This window comes from Gadus chalcogrammus, chromosome 16 (genome assembly GCF_026213295.1).
Source record: "Gadus chalcogrammus isolate NIFS_2021 chromosome 16, NIFS_Gcha_1.0, whole genome shotgun sequence".
Classification (NCBI taxonomy): Eukaryota; Metazoa; Chordata; class Actinopteri; order Gadiformes; family Gadidae; genus Gadus; species Gadus chalcogrammus.
In genome coordinates this window covers 16,944,442-16,965,553 of record NC_079427.1, presented here as the reverse complement: position 1 = coordinate 16,965,553, position 21,112 = coordinate 16,944,442, and the positions used below count along the sequence as shown (strand labels likewise).

At 48.0% G+C, this 21,112-nt stretch overlaps 1 protein-coding gene across 1 annotated transcript in view; it reads left to right on the top strand.

Annotated features, from left to right (window-relative positions):
- rsrc1 (arginine/serine-rich coiled-coil 1) overlaps nucleotides 1-20,030 on the top strand; it is a 98,320-nt gene extending 78,290 nt beyond the window's left edge. Inside the window, exons 7-11 of the mRNA XM_056610815.1 lie at nucleotides 10,653-10,656; nucleotides 10,852-10,928; nucleotides 12,831-12,937; nucleotides 14,844-14,954; nucleotides 19,268-20,030. Coding sequence (XP_056466790.1) covers nucleotides 10,653-10,656; nucleotides 10,852-10,928; nucleotides 12,831-12,937; nucleotides 14,844-14,954; nucleotides 19,268-19,360 — 392 coding nt within the window. The 3' untranslated portion in view covers nucleotides 19,361-20,030. The remainder of the gene's footprint in view (nucleotides 1-10,652; nucleotides 10,657-10,851; nucleotides 10,929-12,830; nucleotides 12,938-14,843; nucleotides 14,955-19,267) is intronic.
- Nucleotides 20,031-21,112: the final 1,082 nt, after the last annotated feature.

Genomic DNA, 21,112 nt, shown 5'->3' with positions numbered 1-21,112 from the left:
GAGAGAAGAGACTGAGAGAGAGAGAGGAGGAGAGAGAGAGAGAGGGAGGAGAGAGAGAGAGGGAGAGAGAGAGAGAGAGAGAGGAGAGAGAGAGAGAGAGAGAGAGAGCGAGAGAGAGAGGGAGGGAGGGAGGGAGGGAGGGGAGGGAGGGGGAGGGAGGGAGGGAGAGAGAGAGAGAGAGAGAGAGAGAGAGAGAGAGAGAGAGAGAGAGGAGAGAGAGAGAGGAGGAGAAGAGAGTGGAGAGAGAGAGAGAGAGGAGAGAGAGAGAGAGAGAGAGAGAGAGAGAGAGAGAGATTAACTTTGCCACTTTTTCCTTGTCTCTTTTAAACGGCTCTAAAGAATTATAGTTCACTCCACATTTCTTAATTTTGCCTCCTTGCCTAAATAATGATTGATTTACAGATGAATTGTGCCACCAAGTCTCTGTCGGCACCCCCCCCCCCCCCCCTCCTTTTTGTAGTCTTATTTTTTCCTCTCTGTTCATTCAGGTTTGTGGTTCCTTCCACGTTGAAATGATTAGTTATGCCTGGCTTGTAAGCACTGAATCAGAGTTATTGGCCCTGGGGAAATAAATCTGGCAGAAAATCAGGGTGAGAAGATTTAATTATCACTAGGAGACCTCTCTCTCTCTCTCTCTCTCTCTCTCTCTCTCTCTCTCTCTCTCTGGCCCACTGAAGCCCAGAGTCTTGTCGCGCTGTGCTAGCGCTCGCCGCTCCGTCGGGCCAAGAAAGCGCTCCCCCCGCCCCGCCCTCCCCCTCCCCAATTTGTTTCATTGCACAGTGATAAGCCAAGCAATTACCACTTTATTGATTTTTCATCCCCGCAAATTTAAAGTTGATTCCCCCCCCCTTCCCCCACACACCCCCTCCCCCCCCTCCTGCCCAGCCCCTCCCCCCCCCTCCTCCCCCCCCCCCCCGCCACCGCTCGCCAGGGTGATTAGGTGACCTCATGTCCCAGTCGCCAGCGTCCCAGCCCCCCCCCCCCTGCCACGGAGCGGGGGGCGGGTCCCTTCCCCGTCTCCCCCGCCACCACCAGCCTGACCTGCGACCCCCAGTGTTGTCCCGGAGTAATGGGATGCTGACGTGGGCCCCGTGGGGCCCCCGTCGGAGCTGTCACTGCACCGGGGGGGAGACCCGGAAACGTTAGTAGAGAACCCTCTCTCGTTTATACGCAAACGATTTGTTCGCTTTTATGGCAGCGGAGCAAAAAAAATACAAATAAATAAAATAAAAGATATCTTCTTGTCGATGGGCTGGATTACAGAGACGTGCGTGCACGCCGCCGGGGGTCAAGTGGACGGATGATTGACAGCGCGCTCGTACTCCCAGCGATCGGTAATCGTTTCCCAGGTCCACCCTTATCAATTAACCTGCTGCCAGTGCAGCCCTGTGCGTTCAGCAGTCCTGTGAGGGCCGGGGTCGCCGGGCTGATCTATGGTCCCACCGGCTTTACATTCATCGGATATAGCCTCTAGTGGTGGGGGTGAAGACGGGCACTAACTGGGTTTGGGAAAATACCGTTGCATAGTCAATTCTGCATTCGGTGATTGGTGAATATTTATGGGGTCATTGAACCCCAAATCAAAAACAATAAAATAAAAATGTACCTGGTTACATGTGATTTATCACTGTGACTAAAATAAGAGCTTAATTTTGAGAAAACCTGTTTTGTCAGTCTCAACCAACCGATTTGTGATCTGCCTCTTTGAGATGTCGCCGTGCCTGTCGGTGTACTCTACGACGTCACCACCAGGGGACACCGGCCACGAGGTGTGTGGAATGTATGGTGCTCAGTCCGGACAGCGGTTGACGTTGATGGCATAAACCCCAAGAGAGGGTTATGCTACTCAGATATTTAAACGCCACGGTGTGTGTTACGCACTTCATAAAAGGACGTGCCTCATTAAAACACTCAAAATGCTTTTATTTTTTATATCAGATACTGTTCGAATTCAGGCTATAACAGGTGGTTCACACAAGAACATGACATGCTCACTATTTGATAACAACTGTTGCTTTTTCAAACCAAGTAGAAAATGTTTGCCTTTTCTCTTTTATTTAATTTCACAGTCATATGTTTATTGTACAGTTGGGTCATACATCATGAAGCCATGCAATGTTTCATTATTTCCCAATGAACCAAAGAAAGAATTAATAAGTAAAGTAAAAGCAAATGTCACCCCTTTTGCTTTAAATACGTCATTCAGCGCAACCCTTTTAGCAAGACATTAAAGCTAGATTAAAAACACCAGTGGGAACACATGCCCAGACACGCACACACACACACACGCACACACGGCCGTGCGTATGTCTAGACACAATCTGCATGTCCGTAGTCCCCTCCGTGGGGCCTGAGTGGGTGGTCAGACTGTCCCGAGGAGACACACCCACAGAATGCCTGGGCAGGTCACAGAGCCGGCTGCCTGGGTGGCTGCAGCCATGTGGCCGCAGGTTTGTCATCAGACAACACCAGAGTCAAAAGGCTCCCTGCTAATGATATTTTGACTGCATCGTCACCGCCGCCTACAGATACACATCCACTGCACATTCTTTGATATCTAATACTTTTTCAGAATAGGATAGGATTCTGGTATTTAGTTTGGTATTAATTTGGGTTATTTGTAGGCTATATTGGTTTGGAGTGGGTGTGTCAATAAAAGGTGGAGACGGAGTGTGTGTGTGTGTGTGTACCTGTGTGCCTGTGGGTGGGCTCATTCACACCTCATCAAGTCAGGCCCGCTGGTCCCAGATGAGGAGGGCATTGGGGGTGCTGGGTGGGGGGGTTGTGGTGCTGGAGGTTAAGGCTACCAGGGATGGTATAGGGTGACTGTCAGTGACACATGGGGTGCAAGGGTCACCACATGGTCCGCCAAAACCTGCACACACACACACACACATTTTTGTGACACAAGCACATTGAGCGATGGCGCTCCCCTAACATCGGCATTATTCGGTGAGCAAAATACTTTTGACATAACTCAAATGAAACCGTAATGACTTTAACAGACCTTTAGTATATGTGTTTAGTGTGGTGGGGGTGGGGGTGGGGCTGTTGGTGCTGGTGAAATTCAGTGGTCTGTGTTGATGCTAATGTTGGCTCTCATCGAGGCGGAGTGGAGTGGTGCAGAAGAAGGTTAATATATTACACTGTATTCCAATTACTACACTATGACCGAGGTCAGGAGAGCAGGGGTGGAAGCATTTGCCCAATTAATTACTACTAAGACATACTAGCAGGCCCACGCACACATGCGCGCACACACAAAGATGCACGCACATACATTCAAATTGACCTTTTTGCTTTAGACAATCAAGTCTCTCTCTCGTTATCTCGCTCTCGCTCTCTCTCGGCTCGCTCTCTTTCTCTCTCGGCTCTCTCTCTTTCTCTCGGCTCTCTCTCTCAGCTCTCTCTCTTTCTCGGCTCTCTCTCTCTCTCTCTCGGCTCTCTCTCGGCTCTCTCTCTTTCTCTCGGCACTCTCTCGGCTCTCTCTCTCGGGTCTCTCTATTGCTTGCTCGCTCTCTTTCTCTCTCTCTCTGCTAATTCTTAACAAAATACTGTAAAATCACTTTCTGACATACTATGAGAGGTTGATGACTACATGTCAACAATGCTATTGGTCAGGTGTCTGTGTGTATGTGCTTGAAATTCTGTGTTTGCTTTGTCTATTGTGTGTGTGTGTGTGTGTGTGTGTGTGTGTGTGTGTGTGTGTGTGTGTGTGTGTGTGTGTGTGTGTGTGTGTGTGTGTGTGTGTGTGTGTGTGTGTGTGTGTGTGTGTGTGTGTGTGTGTGTGTGTGTGTGTGTGTGCGCGCGCGCGCATGGCCGGGACCTTTTCCTGGATTCTGACTGCATCAATTTTCATTTCAAAGGCCCCTGCTCCAATTAAGTAATTAGTTTGTGTTTGTCTAATTACTGAGTTGTTCATAAAAGAGCTGCTGACCAGCCGTGCAGGAAAACTGAGACCACTGCACTTTCCTGCTCTTAACACACACACACGTCCTTTCAAACACACATGCACATGCACAAGTACACACACACGCACACAGCGTATTAAGGCACTCTGACAAAGTATATAGACTGTTGCTTTATTGCACCTTACTAAACTGTGCATGTTAAGTCTCAAAGTCGCGTATTAACTAAATTGTATTGATGTTTGCATATGTTGACTTTGATGGAGAGCCGACCACGCTCAATGGTAAATGCGTAGTGAATTAGTAGTTTAATCACCATAAAACCCAGAGTGAACTTTAGAGATTGAAAGCAATGGGGAGCCAGCTTTTTTTTTTTACCTATCAACCTTAGTATACTGTATGTGAAATCCTACCCGACACGTGTTGCATGGACCCAAATGGAAAGCATTTGAGAATGTAGCCACTTACACACACACACACACACACACACACACACACACACACACACACACACACACACACACACACACACACACACACACACACACCCGTGATCATAACGACATCAGCACTCAGCCTGTGAAAGCTTCATTCTTAACGACATGCTCTGATGCTGCCCAGGCACTGAACGTCTGCTAACACTCCAATCACACACACACACACACACACACACACACACACACACACACACACACACACACACACACACACACACACACACACACACACACACACACCCCTTACACACTTGTATATGGTGCTGTATGATGTTCTTCCAAACCGATGTGTTTTCATTATTGCATCTTTCCTGGGATAAGTGTATAAAATCAGTGGCGGCTCTATGATATGCAGGAAACTGTCCTATACTTCATCATGGCATCATTCTACTCTGGACATCTTAAGCAAAAGAGCATTAACAAGGGCTTGGATTGAAATGTAGTGGCAAGCAACATAGAGGTAGATAGAGGGGGAGAGGGAGAGGTAGAGAAAGAGGGGGAGAGGGAGAGGGAGAGAGAGAGGTAGAGAGAGAGGTGGAGGGGGAGAGAGAGGGAGAACACACACCACAGCGCGTGGCTGCCATGTCCTGCTGGACTGTTTAGGTCATTAATTCATCATTTAGACTCTTATTGACTGAGAAGCCACAGATCCTATCGGTGGAAAGACATGCGGCTAGAGACAAAACACCAGAGGACGGAAGACACTGGCCGAGGGGGGGAGACGGACACACACACACATGCACACGCACACGTCCCAACACTGGTGTTTGAGTGCACCGGTCTTCTTTATCCAGAGCTTTTTTGCATTATTATTGTCAGGGTTGTGATGTATGAGGTCGTCAAGGGGGGCCCCTCAGTGTCAGTGACGGGCCCCTGATCAGAATAACAGGAGGCTCCGCAGAGACCCGTCGCCACGGGGATAACAGTGGTCGTCACCCTGGGAGCTCACTTAGCACACACGTGTGTACGGTGGAGGGAGGCAGGCCGCGTGGAGGCCATGTTTTACGGTGTTTTTATCATTTTGGGTGGGCGTGTGTATGGGGGGGTTGGGGGAAATGCCCTGTGTGTGTGTGTGTGTGTGTGTGTGTCTGGCTGTCTGTATTTGTGCGCATGGTCCCAAGGGAGCCCTGTGATGCTCTGGCATCATTAGACTAGCTTAGCCACCTGCTGTGTCACTGCCCCCCCCCCCCCCTTTCCTATACACCCACACACACACACACACACACACACACTCTTTCTCAGTCCTTCCACTCACTTGCATACGCATGCGGAAACACACACACAACATACACACATGCACGCACACTCCTCGGGGACACACCCGGGACATCTGGCCCAGCCTGTCACTATGTCTTGGATTCCGTGTGTGTGTGCGTGTGTGTGTGTGTGTGTGTGTGTGTGTGTGACACCTTGACCCCCACACCGGCGTGCTAGCCCACCGCTCATCAGCACACGCCCGCGTCGCGCGTCACGGGGAGTGGCAGCAAATGACCCACACACACCTGATGGCCCGCTTGGATACACTCTGCCACCAAACACATTAAACACACGAAGGCCTTCCATGTGGTCCTCTGTTATGAGCTCCTCCGGCCTCCGTTCCTCTGCTACTCAGTAGCGTCATTGTGTTTATTTGTTTGTTTGATTTCCCCCCTCGCCGCTGCTTTACCCCTCCCTGTTCCTTCATGCTCCTTCGCTCTCATCTCCGTCCCCCCCCTTTCCTTCCCCTCATCCAGATCTCATTTGTCAACGCCGGCAGTTGCAGGGTATAAGATATGCAAATATTGACGTGCAGCTTTGGCCTGCTAGCTATCAATTGAAATCAGCTAATCAATGGGCCTAATAGCTGCTCATTAGCCACTTGATGCGTTTTCCAGGGCTAGCAAGGGGAGGCTGTCAGCGAGCGCTAATCAATGCAGTCTGAAACTATTACCTGGCCAAGGTCTGCACCAGGCAGGTCCTTAATAGCATGTCTTGGGTCTGCCAGGGGGGGCTTCTGCCGGTCTCTCTGCTGCTCTCTGTCCTGACCTTGCAACAAGGGCTCGATTTGGCGAACATGGAAATGCGTATCTCAGTGAAGACCTTCTGTAGAAACATAAAATAACAACTGGCTGAAGGCTATGCTTTTTTTTTGACTTCCTTATTAGCTAGAAATAAATCCTGGACTATTTGTTTTTTATTCCGACATCCGCTGAACAAAATAAATCTGTTATCCTCCAGGTGATGCAGTGTGATCACTTGGATGTTTAATAAGTAACCACTGCTATGTGTCTCTTGTTTAGTTATAGGCATGTGTCTCAGCCCGTTGTTTAGGCCCCGAGTCTCAGGTCTGGATAGACGGCTGCAGCTGGGATGTTGCTACTGACAACACAGTCCAACCAGAGCCCACCACTGCCCCTGGCAACCAAAGTTTGTTGTTAGGAGTGTGTGTGTGTGTGTGTGTGTGTGTGTGTGTGTGTGTGTGTGTGTGTGTGTGTGTGTGTGTGTGTGTGTGTGTGTGTGTGTGTGTGTGTGTGTGTGTGTGTGTGTGTGTGTGTGTGTGGGGGAGCTCAGGGATTTGATAAGTTAAAGCCAACAGCCTCACAGTGGAGCTCCACTAGATATAGGGGGAGTGCTGCACATCCTCAGGTGTCACCATTGAACTGGTACATATGGTTAACACTAATTAAGTGCTAGTGGGAAAATGCTCTCAATGAGACGATGTGTGGGTGTGTGTGTGTGTGTTTCATGTGCGGCCAGTAGAGTGAGAGAGTGGTACGGGCCAGTATATGGAGAAAATGTGATAGGGTCCAATACAGAGACAGGCATGAGTGATACGGGCCAGTAGAGAGAGTGATACGCACCGGTAGAGAGAGGTCAGTTGAGAGTGATACAGCCAGTAGAGAGAGTGATACGCACCAGTAGAGAGAGGTCAGTTGAGAGTGCTACGGGCCAGTAGAGAGAGTGATACGCACCAGTAGAGAGAGGTCAGTTGAGAGTGATACAGGCCAGTAGAGAGAGTGATACGGGCCAGTAGAGAGAGTGATACGCACCAGTAGAGAGAGGTCAGTTGAGAGTGATACGGGCCAGTAGAGAGAGTGATACTGGCCAGTAGAGAGAGTGATACGCACCAGTAGAGGGAGGTCAGTTGAGAGTGATACGGGCCAGTACAGCAGGAGAGTGATACGGGCCAGTAGAGAGAGTGATACGGGCCAGTAGTGAGAGGTCAGTTGAGAGTGATACGGGCCAGTAGAGAGAGTGATACGGGCCAGTAGAGAGAGTGATACGGGCCAGTAGAGAGAGGACTACAGGCAATAGAGCCAGAGAGAGGGGTGGGCCACTAGACAGAGTGATACGGGCCAGTAGAGTGAGTGATACTGGCCAGTAGAGACAGAGAGTGATACGACCAGTAGAGAGAGGACTACAGGCAATAGAGCCAGAAAGAGGGGCGGGCCAGTAGAAAGAGTGATACAGGCCAGTAGAGAGAGTGATACGGGCCAGTAGACAGAGAGTGATACGACCAGTAGAGAGAGGACTACAGGCAATAGAGCCAGAAAGAGGGGCGGGCCAGTAGAAAGAGTGATACAGGCCAGTAGAGACAGAGAGTGATACAGGCGAGCAACGGCTGGGGGCTGAGGGCTGGCGTAGGCGTGTGTGTGGGGTGGGCTGCCCATGCAGGGAGGGTAGCAGTGGTGAGGTAGTTCTAAAGTGTTGTTTGGGCGCTGGGATGGGCTGAAGGGGGCAGCGGAGATAAATCATTAGAGAGAAGGTTATTGGAAATGCAAGCAGATAAAAGAGTGGAGATGCCAGTAATTGCCTTAAAGATCACAGTACAAAGCATTACTTTGGATTTTACAAGGCCAGCCGGCAACAAAAGAGCGGTAATTTATGAGCTTGGCGTAAAAGAATAGCATAATTGCATTAAAAATTAATGCTAATGAGGGCTAAAATGGGGAAGGTGGTTATTATGAAAGTTTGTATTCATCTTCTCCGGCTTGAATGATGGCTTGTGGCTTGATTAATGGCTTAATTTCTATCAATTAGGAGGCAGAAAATCTCCACCGAGACGGCTTTAAATGGAGCATTGAATTACACGTCTTTAGTGTGGCGTGGGGGAGGGCAGCGAGGGCACGGCTCGTGATTGAAACCCAGGACACCGGCCGTGTGTGTGTGTGTGCGTGTGTGTGTGCGTGTGTGTGCATGCGCGCAAGCAAGCAAGGGTGTGTGTGTGTGTGTGTGTGTCAGGACCTACAGTGGTTCGGCTGCAGGAGTGTACAGAGGATTAAATGGATTTGCATGTTCACACAGTGTTCATCCTTATCTGTTGTCCTTGGTGCTGTTTCACCATAAAGGACGTTATGTTAACCGAAGCCTTCACAAAGCTATCCACAAATAATAGGTGGGAGCATCTAAATGAATGAAAAGGTGAAAAATGAATGAAAACCGTGATGTTCTTCTGGGTATCACCTCGATGGAGAAACGTATTTACATTGATTTGGTCGCGTCTAGATTAATGTGGCAGTGACCTTTTAATGACGCCCCCCCGTGTCCCGACTATGTCCTGAGAACTTACTTTGCCTCAATTACACCTCCCACTATAGATCCGGCGTGTCCGCGTGCCCTTTCCTCTTTGCTGTAGTGCTGTTTGCCTCTTAACACATTCATTAAATCCCCCTTTTAGCCCTTGTTTGCAATATAATTCAAATGCTATGTTGAAAATTGTGGCATAATTTGCGTGCAACCTCTGTGGCACAACCCTTAATTTTCCCTGTGTGTGTGCTTGTGTGTCTGTGCTTGTGTGTGTGTTTGTGTGCATGTGTCTGTATGCGTGTGTGTCTGTATGTGTTTGTGTGTGTGTTTTCCAGACCAAAAAGGGCTGTGGTAATTTAGCTGGCGGGGTACTGCACTCAATTACTGGAATTAATCAGTGGCAGCGAAATATTCATCGCCGCTGGTCCCTGATTGACAAACTGTGGACCAAAGTCAAGTTTACAAAGGCAAGGCAGCCGCGGGCTGGTCCACTGGTCGCTGTTGATGTGTTGTTGAACAGCGCCCTCTGGTAGCGGTGAGACGTACTGCATCATGCTCCCAGTCTCTTCCTCTTTCATGCTTTCTCGCTCTCTTTCTCTCTCTCCCTCTCCCCCTCTCTCTCCCTCCCTCCCTCTCTCTGTCTGAATCTCGCAAGGCCGATTGAGACGAGCTGAGGAAACCTGCTATTATTGGCTGGTTTGATTTTCTCCCTCTCGGTTCCAGTCTTAATCAATGAGGTGGATAAACAACTATTTAGACGGGACAATAGCCGATTGATTCCCCGCGACTCATCAGTGCGGCTGTCTGTCTGTCTAACTAATTTTGGTAATGAGTTTGTGGGCAAGTTTTCTCTCTTGCTCCATCTACTTTTTTCACTCGCCCCTGTAATGCTTACACAAGACAGGTAAGACACACACTTGTATATGCACACACACAAACACACACACACACACACACACACACTAACACACACACGGAGCGAATGCACACACACACACACGCGCGCATCTCTTTTTTTGGCACACGGGCGCACCGAATAATTTGCAATCCATTATAATTATGCGCAGATATAAACAGACTGGCATCTATTGATTGGATGGATCCCATATCCTGGAAGATGTGGTAATGGAGCTGTGCGCTTAAGTACTTAAGGGTGGATGGAAATAACCCCCCCCCCCCCCCCCCCCCCACTCCTCAGAGTTAAGACACTGCACTCAGGGCAACAATAAGTTTGCGTGTCTATTTCTGTGTCTTGTCTTTCCCTCTCTGCCATCCCATGCCCGGTCTTCCTCCCCCGCTCCGCTGACAGAGAAGCCCGGCCTAATGTGGTGACAATTGAGTCGACCGGCTAAATAATTTGCCAGATAATGTGTCGATATTAAATATCAACTTTGACCTCGCCGGCCAGCGGAGAGTGCGCCCGTCCGGCGAGGGTATTGATTTTTGTCTGCCCGCCCGCTCGCCCGGGCCCTCTCTCAAAGTCCATTATTTTTGATTTTCTCATGAAATACATATCTGTTCCCGCTGACATCTGACAAACAGCATATGGAAGTCATTTTATCTACCGATAATGTGTTTGTCAAAAAGTCCCAGGACTTAATGGATTCCTCGCGGTGCGCGCACACGCGCGCGGACAGCACCGCTGCGGACGATCCGTAGCGGGGGGAAGATACGGCCGGGGAGGGGCCCTCGTGTGTGTCTGTGTGTGAGTGTGAGAGTGAGCGTGTGTTTGCGTGTGCAGGCGTGTACGTTTCGTTCCTTCTCCGGGCAGGTGGCTCAACTGAAGAGCCTTCCAGTCCGTCAAATAGCATTAGATACGAGGTCATGCAGCAAAATAAATGCTAACATTCTTCAACGAGTCTCTGTACCTCTGTTGGGGCTTATGTTTCTACGTTTTAGTTCTGTCTATGTTGTGTGTCCCCCACGCGGTTCGTACGTAGACCCTTCAAACCTCTTGATGGTGAGGTGAAGGACAGTGCCCGGGTCTGGTGCCCAGACTGGTATTCTGGGGGCCAGGGTAAGGTAAGGGGCGGGGTTAAGCCTCTCCTCTGCTCCGGTGGTCTCCCAGCCGCCGCCTGACACACGCTGGTGGTCCGTCCCGCAGCCACTCCTCACTCAGGTGTACAGTCTGTACTAAATATGAATCAAAGGCTCCTTTTGAGATGTTATGAACAGAGCTTCCAGATGCGATGGTGTGCGTGTGTGTGTGTGTGTGTGTGTGTGTGTGTGTGTGTGTGTGTGTGTGTGTGTGTGTGTGTGTGTGTGTGTGTGTGTGTGTGTGTGTGTGTGTGTGTGTGTGTGTGTGTGCACCTTTTCAAGCATGCGTTACCTTGCTGCCAGTGGTAACCAAATGGAAAGTGGAACAAATATTCATTTATTCATTAAACATCAGTGGCATGAAGATCTGTTGTGACAGCATCTCTGTGGATGCTAATGTATCAAATTAATTCTCGCTATTAGTTTCAACTGCAGCGGCGTCTGTGTGTGGCTGTGCATTTGTGTGTGTCCGTGCATTTGTGTGTGTCCGTGTGCGCACACATCTGTGCCGCGCCGGCCCGCTTCCTCCTTCTTTTTTTGGGGCCCCTTCTGTTCTCTCTGTGCACAAGGACCAAACGTAGCTCCTTTCTCAACCACTCATTAGCGCGTGTGCGCGTCCCTCTGCCCACGTGTGCCTGTGTGCCCGTGTGGGACGCATCGACACCTCTTAAAGCATGTAGGAGGCTCAACGCGGCGGGGAGGCGGAAAGTCCTGTGACGGAACGCCATTGCGTGGCGTCGCACACGCGGTGTGTGTGTGTGTGTGTGTGTGTGTGTGTGTGTGTGTGTGTGTGCGTGTGCTTTCGTGACACAGGCTACATGAGTGGAGTGGAGCGGCTGTATGACAGGGAGATTGAGTGCAGGAGAGGATGGATGGAAGACGCTGGGAGAGATGAATATTGACTGATCAAGGGGAGAGGTGGAGATTGACAGGCGTGAAATAATGGGAGCATTCAGACTTTTGTCTATTTTTTTTTGTCTTTCTTATTTATTTATTTTTGCTAACTTTTCAGATATACACCGATCTTGCTTTTCTGGAGTTTTTTCTTTTCCATAATTTTTTTTCAAGAGTTCATTCCTATCCAGATATAATTGGTTTCAGACGTTCCCCAGCTTTTTGTTGGGCTGTACAAACCGGGGGGGGGGGGCAACTCTTTCAATTGCATGGAAACTCCATTAAACATAATGCCGTTTTTGTTATCCTAATGGATGAAATGCATTGTATCGAGTGTGTGTATATTTGGATTTGTTATCATACTTTATCTCTCCAGCCTTCTCACTGATTGGATGATGCCTTGTTCGCTTGATTGTCACTGCCTCTGACGTGGCCCCCGTCCCCATCGCCTAGCCCCGGCTCTCGTCGTGGAAGCCCGGATTAAAACAGCTAAATAAGAGACATTGTGTATCTCATGTGTCAGCGGGAATTACTGTAGAGACATAACGTACTGTAAACCAAGTCAGTGAAACCCACTTCACAGTGAGGTTCATCTCTTTTTTAACATGACAGGGTATGGTGTTCGATCAGTGTGTCTGTGTGTGTGTGTGTGTGTGTGTGTGTGTGTGTGTGTGTGTGTGTGTGTGTGTGTGTGTGTGTGTGTGTGTGTGTGTGTGTGTGTGTGTGTGTGTGTGTGTGTGTGTGCAACTGCTTGCATGCACACGTGTGTGTGTGTGTGTGTGTGTGTGTGTGTGTGTGTGTGTGTGTGTGTGTGTGTGTGTGTGTGTGTGCGTCAGTGTGTCTGCGGGCCTGCACACAAATGCAGATGTGCGTGTGAATGTGCGCCTGCGTGCATCTACACACATGCAGGTGTGTGTGTTTGTATTCTGTGTGTGTGCGTGTGTGTGTGTATTGTGCGTAACGTCTCCCCGGTGGTCCTGTGTTTCAGAGGGGACGTCTCTGGAGGAGCAAGTGAGAAGGATAAAGGACATTGAGGCCATCGAGAGTGATTCCTTTGTTCCTCAGGCTTTCAAATCATCCAGGGACGACATAAAGGTGCGTGTGCTCTCTCTCTCTCTCTCGCTCTCTCTCTCTCTCTCTCTCTCTCTCTCTCTCTCTCTCTCTCTCTCTCTCTCTCTCTCTCTCTCTCTCTCTCTCTCTCTCTCTCTCTCTCTCTCTCTCTCTCTCTGTGTCCCCTGCTCTCTATCTCTCTCACTCTTTCTCTCTTTTCACTCTGTGCTCTTATTGAATTTTTCCACCCCCTGCGCCGCAGTGGTGCCGTCTGTCCGGAGACGGCCCAGACCAAATCAAACATTCCCATTCAATGCCGTTTGTTTCCGCATGGAGACGGATTCATCTGACGTGCCACGGTCCACCGCCTCCAGAGCAACAGGGCCCACACAAAAGCAACAGCCGTTGTCTATTTCTCCCCCTCTCCTCTCTCTGTCTCTCTCTCTCTCCCACCTTTCCATCCCTCTGTTTTACCCCCCACCCCACCGACCCCCAGTCTCCCGCCCTGGTTTGTGTGGTTTTGCAGATGCAGGCTGAACACAAAAGTCATTATTGAAATGCCCCCGTACCGCCGAAGAGGCAGGAATTAGATTTATGGAGGCTCCTGGCTCCCTTGTCGTAGAGACAAAGGCACCAGATTCCAGCTTCCGACCGCAGAGTTTTAGTGCAAATGTCAGTGAGTGTGCCCCGGGTCAGGGCCCAGCCAGCCGCAGGAGACACTAAGTGGCTAACTGTTTGGGTTAAAGCCTGGCAGGTTAAACCACGTCGGGCCGCGCCACAGCGCCGGCCTGTGCCTCACAAGGGCTTCCCGTCTGAGTTTCCAGTCATGCGAAGGTCAGAAATAATTTGGGGATGAAAAGGATGTTCTTCTGTTGTGAGTGAAAGTCATCAGAGCAGGGAGAAGGTCAGTGTGCTCTGCTTCAAAGGGCGTCTTATTGAAATCAACGTTAGAATTTGACGATTTATTGATGTCCTTTTATTGCTTGAATGCTAATGAAGGCCAAATTTCCTCAGGACAATTAGCAAGGTTAACTTTAATAATCGGTTTGGCTTCTGCTGATATTGCTCAGCAACTGCTTCACTTTGGAACCATGGTTAAATTTTTAATGGTAACATTGTAAAATGTTGTAATGCTTAGTTCCACTATCGGTTATTACTTTTTCATAATGGCCAGATCATCGAAAGTACCCTGAAACCCGGAAGTATTGCAAAGTCATCGCCGATGTATTGGTACGCGACCAATTTGAGGCAATTTATTAATGTATTTAAGTGTCTTTTTAAGCCTGCCAAATATTGTTTAGAAAATAATAACTTGAGAAGCTTTATTGTGCTTTATTAAGAATAACTATTGCCATTAACTTTACATGAATGACCTACAGTTCACACATGGCTTGATACCAAAACCTTTTAACTACTTCCTAATGTTGTGCCGATTAGACTGACAAGGCATCATCTCAACAATATTGCTCTGATTTAGAAGATTTTCCTCCAAAGCATGATCCCAGTTTATTTCTAACTCGACGCTCTGATTTCACTCTTGGTGTGAAACCCCTTGCACACACATATTACATAATCACATAGAGTTTTAAGATAGTTTGCTGTGCTTGTATAATCAAATACATTTGCTCACGGTTTCACAGTATTTTTAATGCTATGAATTGTGAGCTGACTTTTAGCAAATAAGCTGATGCTTGGAAGTTCTAGCGCGAGACTCGAACCTGCACTGCCACCTGCTGGTAAAGTGCAGTACTTGCATCCTTATTTTATTAGATATTAGTTTTTCTATAAATAAAGACAAACTTTAAGATGGATTACTTAATACCGTTTTTACTAGATAGTTTACTGTGTAATTTTGAAGTTGGGATTTATTCATGAATAAAAAAATCGATAAGTGAGTAAGAGACTTTGAGGTTCTGTTTTCTTGCATGGGTCTGTTCGGATGGTGTTCTAGGTGGAGCCAGCCGAGGTGAAGCAGGAGGACCCCTCTGAAGCCCCTGTGGAGGTGGCTGTCCTCCCCACGTCGATACGCTACAACGACACGGACAACCTGGCGCACCCAAGCGTGAGTGCTCTCCCCCCGGACACGCGTGTACACGCCAACACCCCCGTACCCCAACACCCCCGTACCCCAACACCCCCGTACCCCAACACCTCCGTACCCCAGCCAGAGGAAGCCAGGCTGCACAGAGATGCGCTCCACCGTGGCAGCCAGGGACTCAGCCGTTACAAGGAGCTGGGGCGAACTGCCTAGCCCGTGAGGAGGAACGACCAAGTGGAGTTGGTGTTATGATACCTTCTGCAGAATATTATTCTCCTAACCAGGAAGTGTTGAAGGGGAAAACTTTAAACTCCAATATTGGCCCCTAGGCCTTTTCCAGTAATCTGTCTCCGCAGGGGAAACTCAGTTAGGCCATGATGTATGCAGATCAGACCCTCCCGACACACACACACACACACACACGCACAGTCCCTCAGACAGGCTGATGTATGGCAGCAATATGCCCCAGGCGGGCCTCAGTCTCAGCCTCACTTCCAATCAGGACAGATGACTCCCATTACTACAGCTAGATACTGTCATCCCACACACACGATCACACACACACACGATCACATTTAGACTCATTTACACATACATATGTGCACATTTGCACTCATATACACGCACACACTGGCACTCACACTCACACATACGTGCCCACAGACACACACACACACACACACACACACACACACACACACACACACACACACACACACACACACACACACACACACACACACACACACACACACACACACACACACAGACACACACATACGTGCACACACACACACACACACACACACACACACACACACACACACACACACACATGCAGAGCATCATTAGCACCAGGCAACCAGTGCAGATCTACCAGAGATTAGAGTCAGACGCTGTAGAACACACTGATAACACACAGCGCCCCACCCCTCCTGAACAATGGAGGACGGGGGATGTATGGAGGTGGGGATGAGGGATGGTTGGGTGCAGCCATCTGCATACCAAGACAGTATTTACACGCACATTATTGCCAATACGAGCACGACGAAAGCGGCCCTGCGCCGTGTCGCGACAGCAGCCCACGCCTTATGAACAGAACGGGAGGAGGCGTCCTCCCCACGCCTTTCCCCCTCCGCACTCCTCCCCCTCCTTCTCTGTCCCGGAGCGTCGCTCCCCAGCGCTTCTTGCCGGTGGACGAGCAGATCAACCCTGTTATCATTTCACAACGCTGTGTGTCCACAAGTCAGATAGGTGCCGCCTTGCAGCCTGGTCTATACCTTCATGTGGTGGACCTGTCTTACATATCCTTAGACTGTGTATATATATATACATGGAATATTACAGGAAAAGTAATTACCTCACTGGCAAGGGGGAATGTTTATCGGAGACCCTAATTCAGTTCTAGTAAGGCCTTGAGAGATTAAGCTTTCTGATACAGCTCTAGATAGGCCTAGCTAGAATAACACTGACACAGCTCTAGCTAAGGTGGCCTTACACCCAGGCATAAAGCATTGAGTCATGTGGTTGAGCCTGTATTAGACATTCTGGTTTCTTTATCTAATGACTCCTGCCGCCATGCTTCCATCCCCAATCGGACCAGGACGCGAGGTGGTGGCTCAGTGGCGGAGGCCCTGGGCCCAGAAACACACTCCACCTTCCAAAGTTGTGTGAGCGTGTGCAACTGATGACATACATCATCGCTGCTAGGTGTGTTGTGTCATGCAAGGGTCAGGTGCGGGTTCCATTAGCATCTTGGCCAGGCTTCTTAACTTTTTTTTTGTCTTTTTCAGTTTTTCTTGACCAGCTCCAAACAGGAAGTTCCGTATTCTGCCAGAAATCACTCACATCAAAGATGTAATCATTTATTGCATGAAATGGTGTATGGTTCTACTCTTTAAGGGTGCTCCATGCCTTAGGATTTAAAGAATGACACACAGATGACAAATGGGGACACTTGTAGTAAATTATCTTAGGCTAAAAACACTATGATGCAAACATCGGATGACTGTCTTAAGCGTATCTATTTTTCTGTATCTGTCCCTATTCAAATAAACCTTGAATGCATACAGCATACCCACATTTGACGACAGGAAGCACTAAACCATCATTAGTCGTCAGATATCTCAAGCCATTGGTCATATACAATACAGAGCAGAACCTAAGCCGGGGGAGACCGGACCGCGGTAACCGTCTTCTTATTTGTGGCGCATGATCAGACTGTCCCGCCAGAACTACCTACGCCCATCTCATGCCTCGCCCTCACACCCTGGGTGTGGGGGCGGAAAGTGAACAAAGACTGACCAGCCAATTAGAACCGATAAAACAAGGGTCCATCAAACTTACCATGCTCCACTCTTAAGCACTTCAGTAGCATGTGTTGATTTGAGTAAGAAAATCACTGGAGAGACGTGCTCCGTGCATGGTTGTAAGCATTATCATTTACAACAAGACTCAAACTGTACATCATGTCATGGAAGTCAATGGCGGGTGGTATTGTTATAATATAAGATTGTATAAGTTTGTCTTACATTTGCAGTGCAGATCTACCAGAGATTAGAGTCAGACGCTGTAGAACACACTGATAACACACAGCGCCCCACCCCTCCTGAACAATGGAGGACGGGGGATGTATGGAGGTGGGGATGAGGGATGGTTGGGTGCAGCCATCTGCATACCAAGACAGTATTTACACGCACATTATTGCCAATACGAGCACGACGAAAGCGGCCCTGCGCCGTGTCGCGACAGCAGCCCACGCCTTATGAACAGAACGGGAGGAGGCGTCCTCCCCACGCCTTTCCCCCTCCGCACTCCTCCCCCTCCTTCTCTGTCCCGGAGCGTCGCTCCCCAGCGCTTCTTGCCGGTGGACGAGCAGATCAACCCTGTTATCATTTCACAACGCTGTGTGTCCACAAGTCAGATAGGTGCCGCCTTGCAGCCTGGTCTATACCTTCATGTGGTGGACCTGTCTTACATATCCTTAGACTGTGTATATATATATACATGGAATATTACAGGAAAAGTAATTACCTCACTGGCAAGGGGGAATGTTTATCGGAGACCCTAATTCAGTTCTAGTAAGGCCTTGAGAGATTAAGCTTTCTGATACAGCTCTAGATAGGCCTAGCTAGAATAACACTGACACAGCTCTAGCTAAGGTGGCCTTACACCCAGGCATAAAGCATTGAGTCATGTGGTTGAGCCTGTATTAGACATTCTGGTTTCTTTATCTAATGACTCCTGCCGCCATGCTTCCATCCCCAATCGGACCAGGACGCGAGGTGGTGGCTCAGTGGCGGAGGCCCTGGGCCCAGAAACACACTCCACCTTCCAAAGTTGTGTGAGCGTGTGCAACTGATGACATACATCATCGCTGCTAGGTGTGTTGTGTCATGCAAGGGTCAGGTGCGGGTTCCATTAGCATCTTGGCCAGGCTTCTTAACTTTTTTTTTGTCTTTTTCAGTTTTTCTTGACCAGCTCCAAACAGGAAGTTCCGTATTCTGCCAGAAATCACTCACATCAAAGATGTAATCATTTATTGCATGAAATGGTGTATGGTTCTACTCTTTAAGGGTGCTCCATGCCTTAGGATTTAAAGAATGACACACAGATGACAAATGGGGACACTTGTAGTAAATTATCTTAGGCTAAAAACACTATGATGCAAACATCGGATGACTGTCTTAAGCGTATCTATTTTTCTGTATCTGTCCCTATTCAAATAAACCTTGAATGCATACAGCATACCCACATTTGACGACAGGAAGCACTAAACCATCATTAGTCGTCAGATATCTCAAGCCATTGGTCATATACAATACAGAGCAGAACCTAAGCCGGGGGAGACCGGACCGCGGTAACCGTCTTCTTATTTGTGGCGCATGATCAGACTGTCCCGCCAGAACTACCTACGCCCATCTCATGCCTCGCCCTCACACCCTGGGTGTGGGGGCGGAAAGTGAACAAAGACTGACCAGCCAATTAGAACCGATAAAACAAGGGTCCATCAAACTTACCATGCTCCACTCTTAAGCACTTCAGTAGCATGTGTTGATTTGAGTAAGAAAATCACTGGAGAGACGTGCTCCGTGCATGGTTGTAAGCATTATCATTTACAACAAGACTCAAACTGTACATCATGTCATGGAAGTCAATGGCGGGTGGTATTGTTATAATATAAGATTGTATAAGTTTGTCTTACATTTGCATAAGAAACTTCAGCAACGTAGACTTGAAGACTTCTCGGTTACCCAGAGATCACATCTCAGCTATTAACTGTGTTTTTTCCTGTTGCCCTTCTGAACATCCTCCTTCTGCTCCTCCTCCTCCTGTAGTTATTCATGGACAAGGAGAAGGCAGAGGAGCTGTGGCTGAAGAGATTGGTCTCCCTGCGACAGGAGAGGCTCATGGGAAGCCCGGTTACATGAAGCCAACCAGGCACAGTGGATGGATGTGGGGTGGTTCTGTTAGTATCCTAGGCTCATGTCTGTCATCGTTTTTACTCCTGTAAATAGTGTGGACAACCTGCTCCGTTTACTATTTTTTTGTTTATTCTTTCTTATGCATTGACTTTTTTTCATCAGCTAAAGCAGAATTACTGCCAGTAGAATACTTGTGGAGTAGTTTGAAGTGTTTTTATTTCATTCTCCTTTGATAATTTGGTTTTGAAAGAAAAAAATATTCACACTTTTTTCACACAATTTTGTGTGTTTTTGACACTGTCTTATTTTGTATTAATATCACCAATAAAGATATGAGAATTAGTACAAATGTTAATCTTGTTTTAAGTTTGAAGGAGTTAATAAAATACCATCTTTAAAGGATTACAATCCTAGTGAGGATAATTATACATTGAAACATGATTACTTGAATTCAAGTATAAAATTATCCTCTGAGCAGGCGGGATGAGGTGGTATATTTAGACATCCCAGACACATTATGAGCCAGAATTTATATTAGTAGTATGCAGGCTCCCCTATCTTACTACATCTGATTCTGAACCTGACTCACACTGAACAAATGCCACCACGGGTTTCTGGAAGACTGTAAAACATAAAACATAAAAGTCCTCTGTATCCATCTTTCTACATTTTGGATTTGTTATGCTCTGTGTTGGTGTCTGTCTACACTACCAATCCTGTCTATCTAGATTTGGTTTCTCTGTGCTTGAGTTCAAGGTCTGTGCCGAGTCCAGACTCCGGCCTATTTGTGGACTGACCAGATGGTAGCGTTATGCTAGACACGGAACACCCTCCCGAGCCTTGTTCCATTAACACTTAACATTGGAATAATACAAACCATTCGGACTTCAGTCAAATCGTTGTATCTGTGTGTGTGTGTGTGTGTGTGTGTGTGTGTGTGTGTGTGTGTGTGTGTGTGTGTGTGTGTGTGTGTGTGTGTGTGTGTGTGTGTGTGTGTGTGTGTGTGTGTGTTTGTTCATGCTTGCTTGGGTGTGTGTGGGTGTCCATCTGTATGTGTGTTTGTTTGCCCATTTGTGTGTGTTTGTGCATTCTTGCATGTGTGCGCATGCTTTTGTATGTCCATCTGTATTATTGTAGATTGTCTGTGTGTGTTTGTGTGTAGCATGCCTGCGTTTGCTCGCTTGTAGGTCCATCTGTATGTTTGTGTATGTGTTTGCGCATTTTTACGTGTGTATGTGTGTGTGTACGTTTATTCACAAGTCACTCAGCAGATGGCCCTGCTTACATCAGTCAGCCACATGCCAGCGTGTCGGGTGGCGGTCTCAAACTAACGGTGTCCTCCCAATCCACAGGGACCATCTCAGAACAACCACTTCATAAACAAGTGCCTATACAGTTGATTTTGTTGTATGAGATTGTGTGTTCTTGAATGACAAAGTGGCAAGTAAAATAAAATAAGTAAATTAGGCTTCACATGAATTGGTTAGATTAAGTCATCGTCAAATACTGTCTGTCCTAATATTAATTTACTGTGTTAAGTAGTCCACTCATCTAATTCTAGGAAAACATCGATTTAGTAAGATGGGGTTTGATTATCTTAAAAAATACCTTTAAGATTTTAATTAAATTAAGGAAAACAACCATTGAGTGCAGAGTTCTTATCTACAGGGCCGTTGTCATGGCAGCCGTCCACAACAGACGCAACCTTTTCATGGAACCTTCTCCGTCTCCGAATAACCAGCCAATCAGAGGGATGGA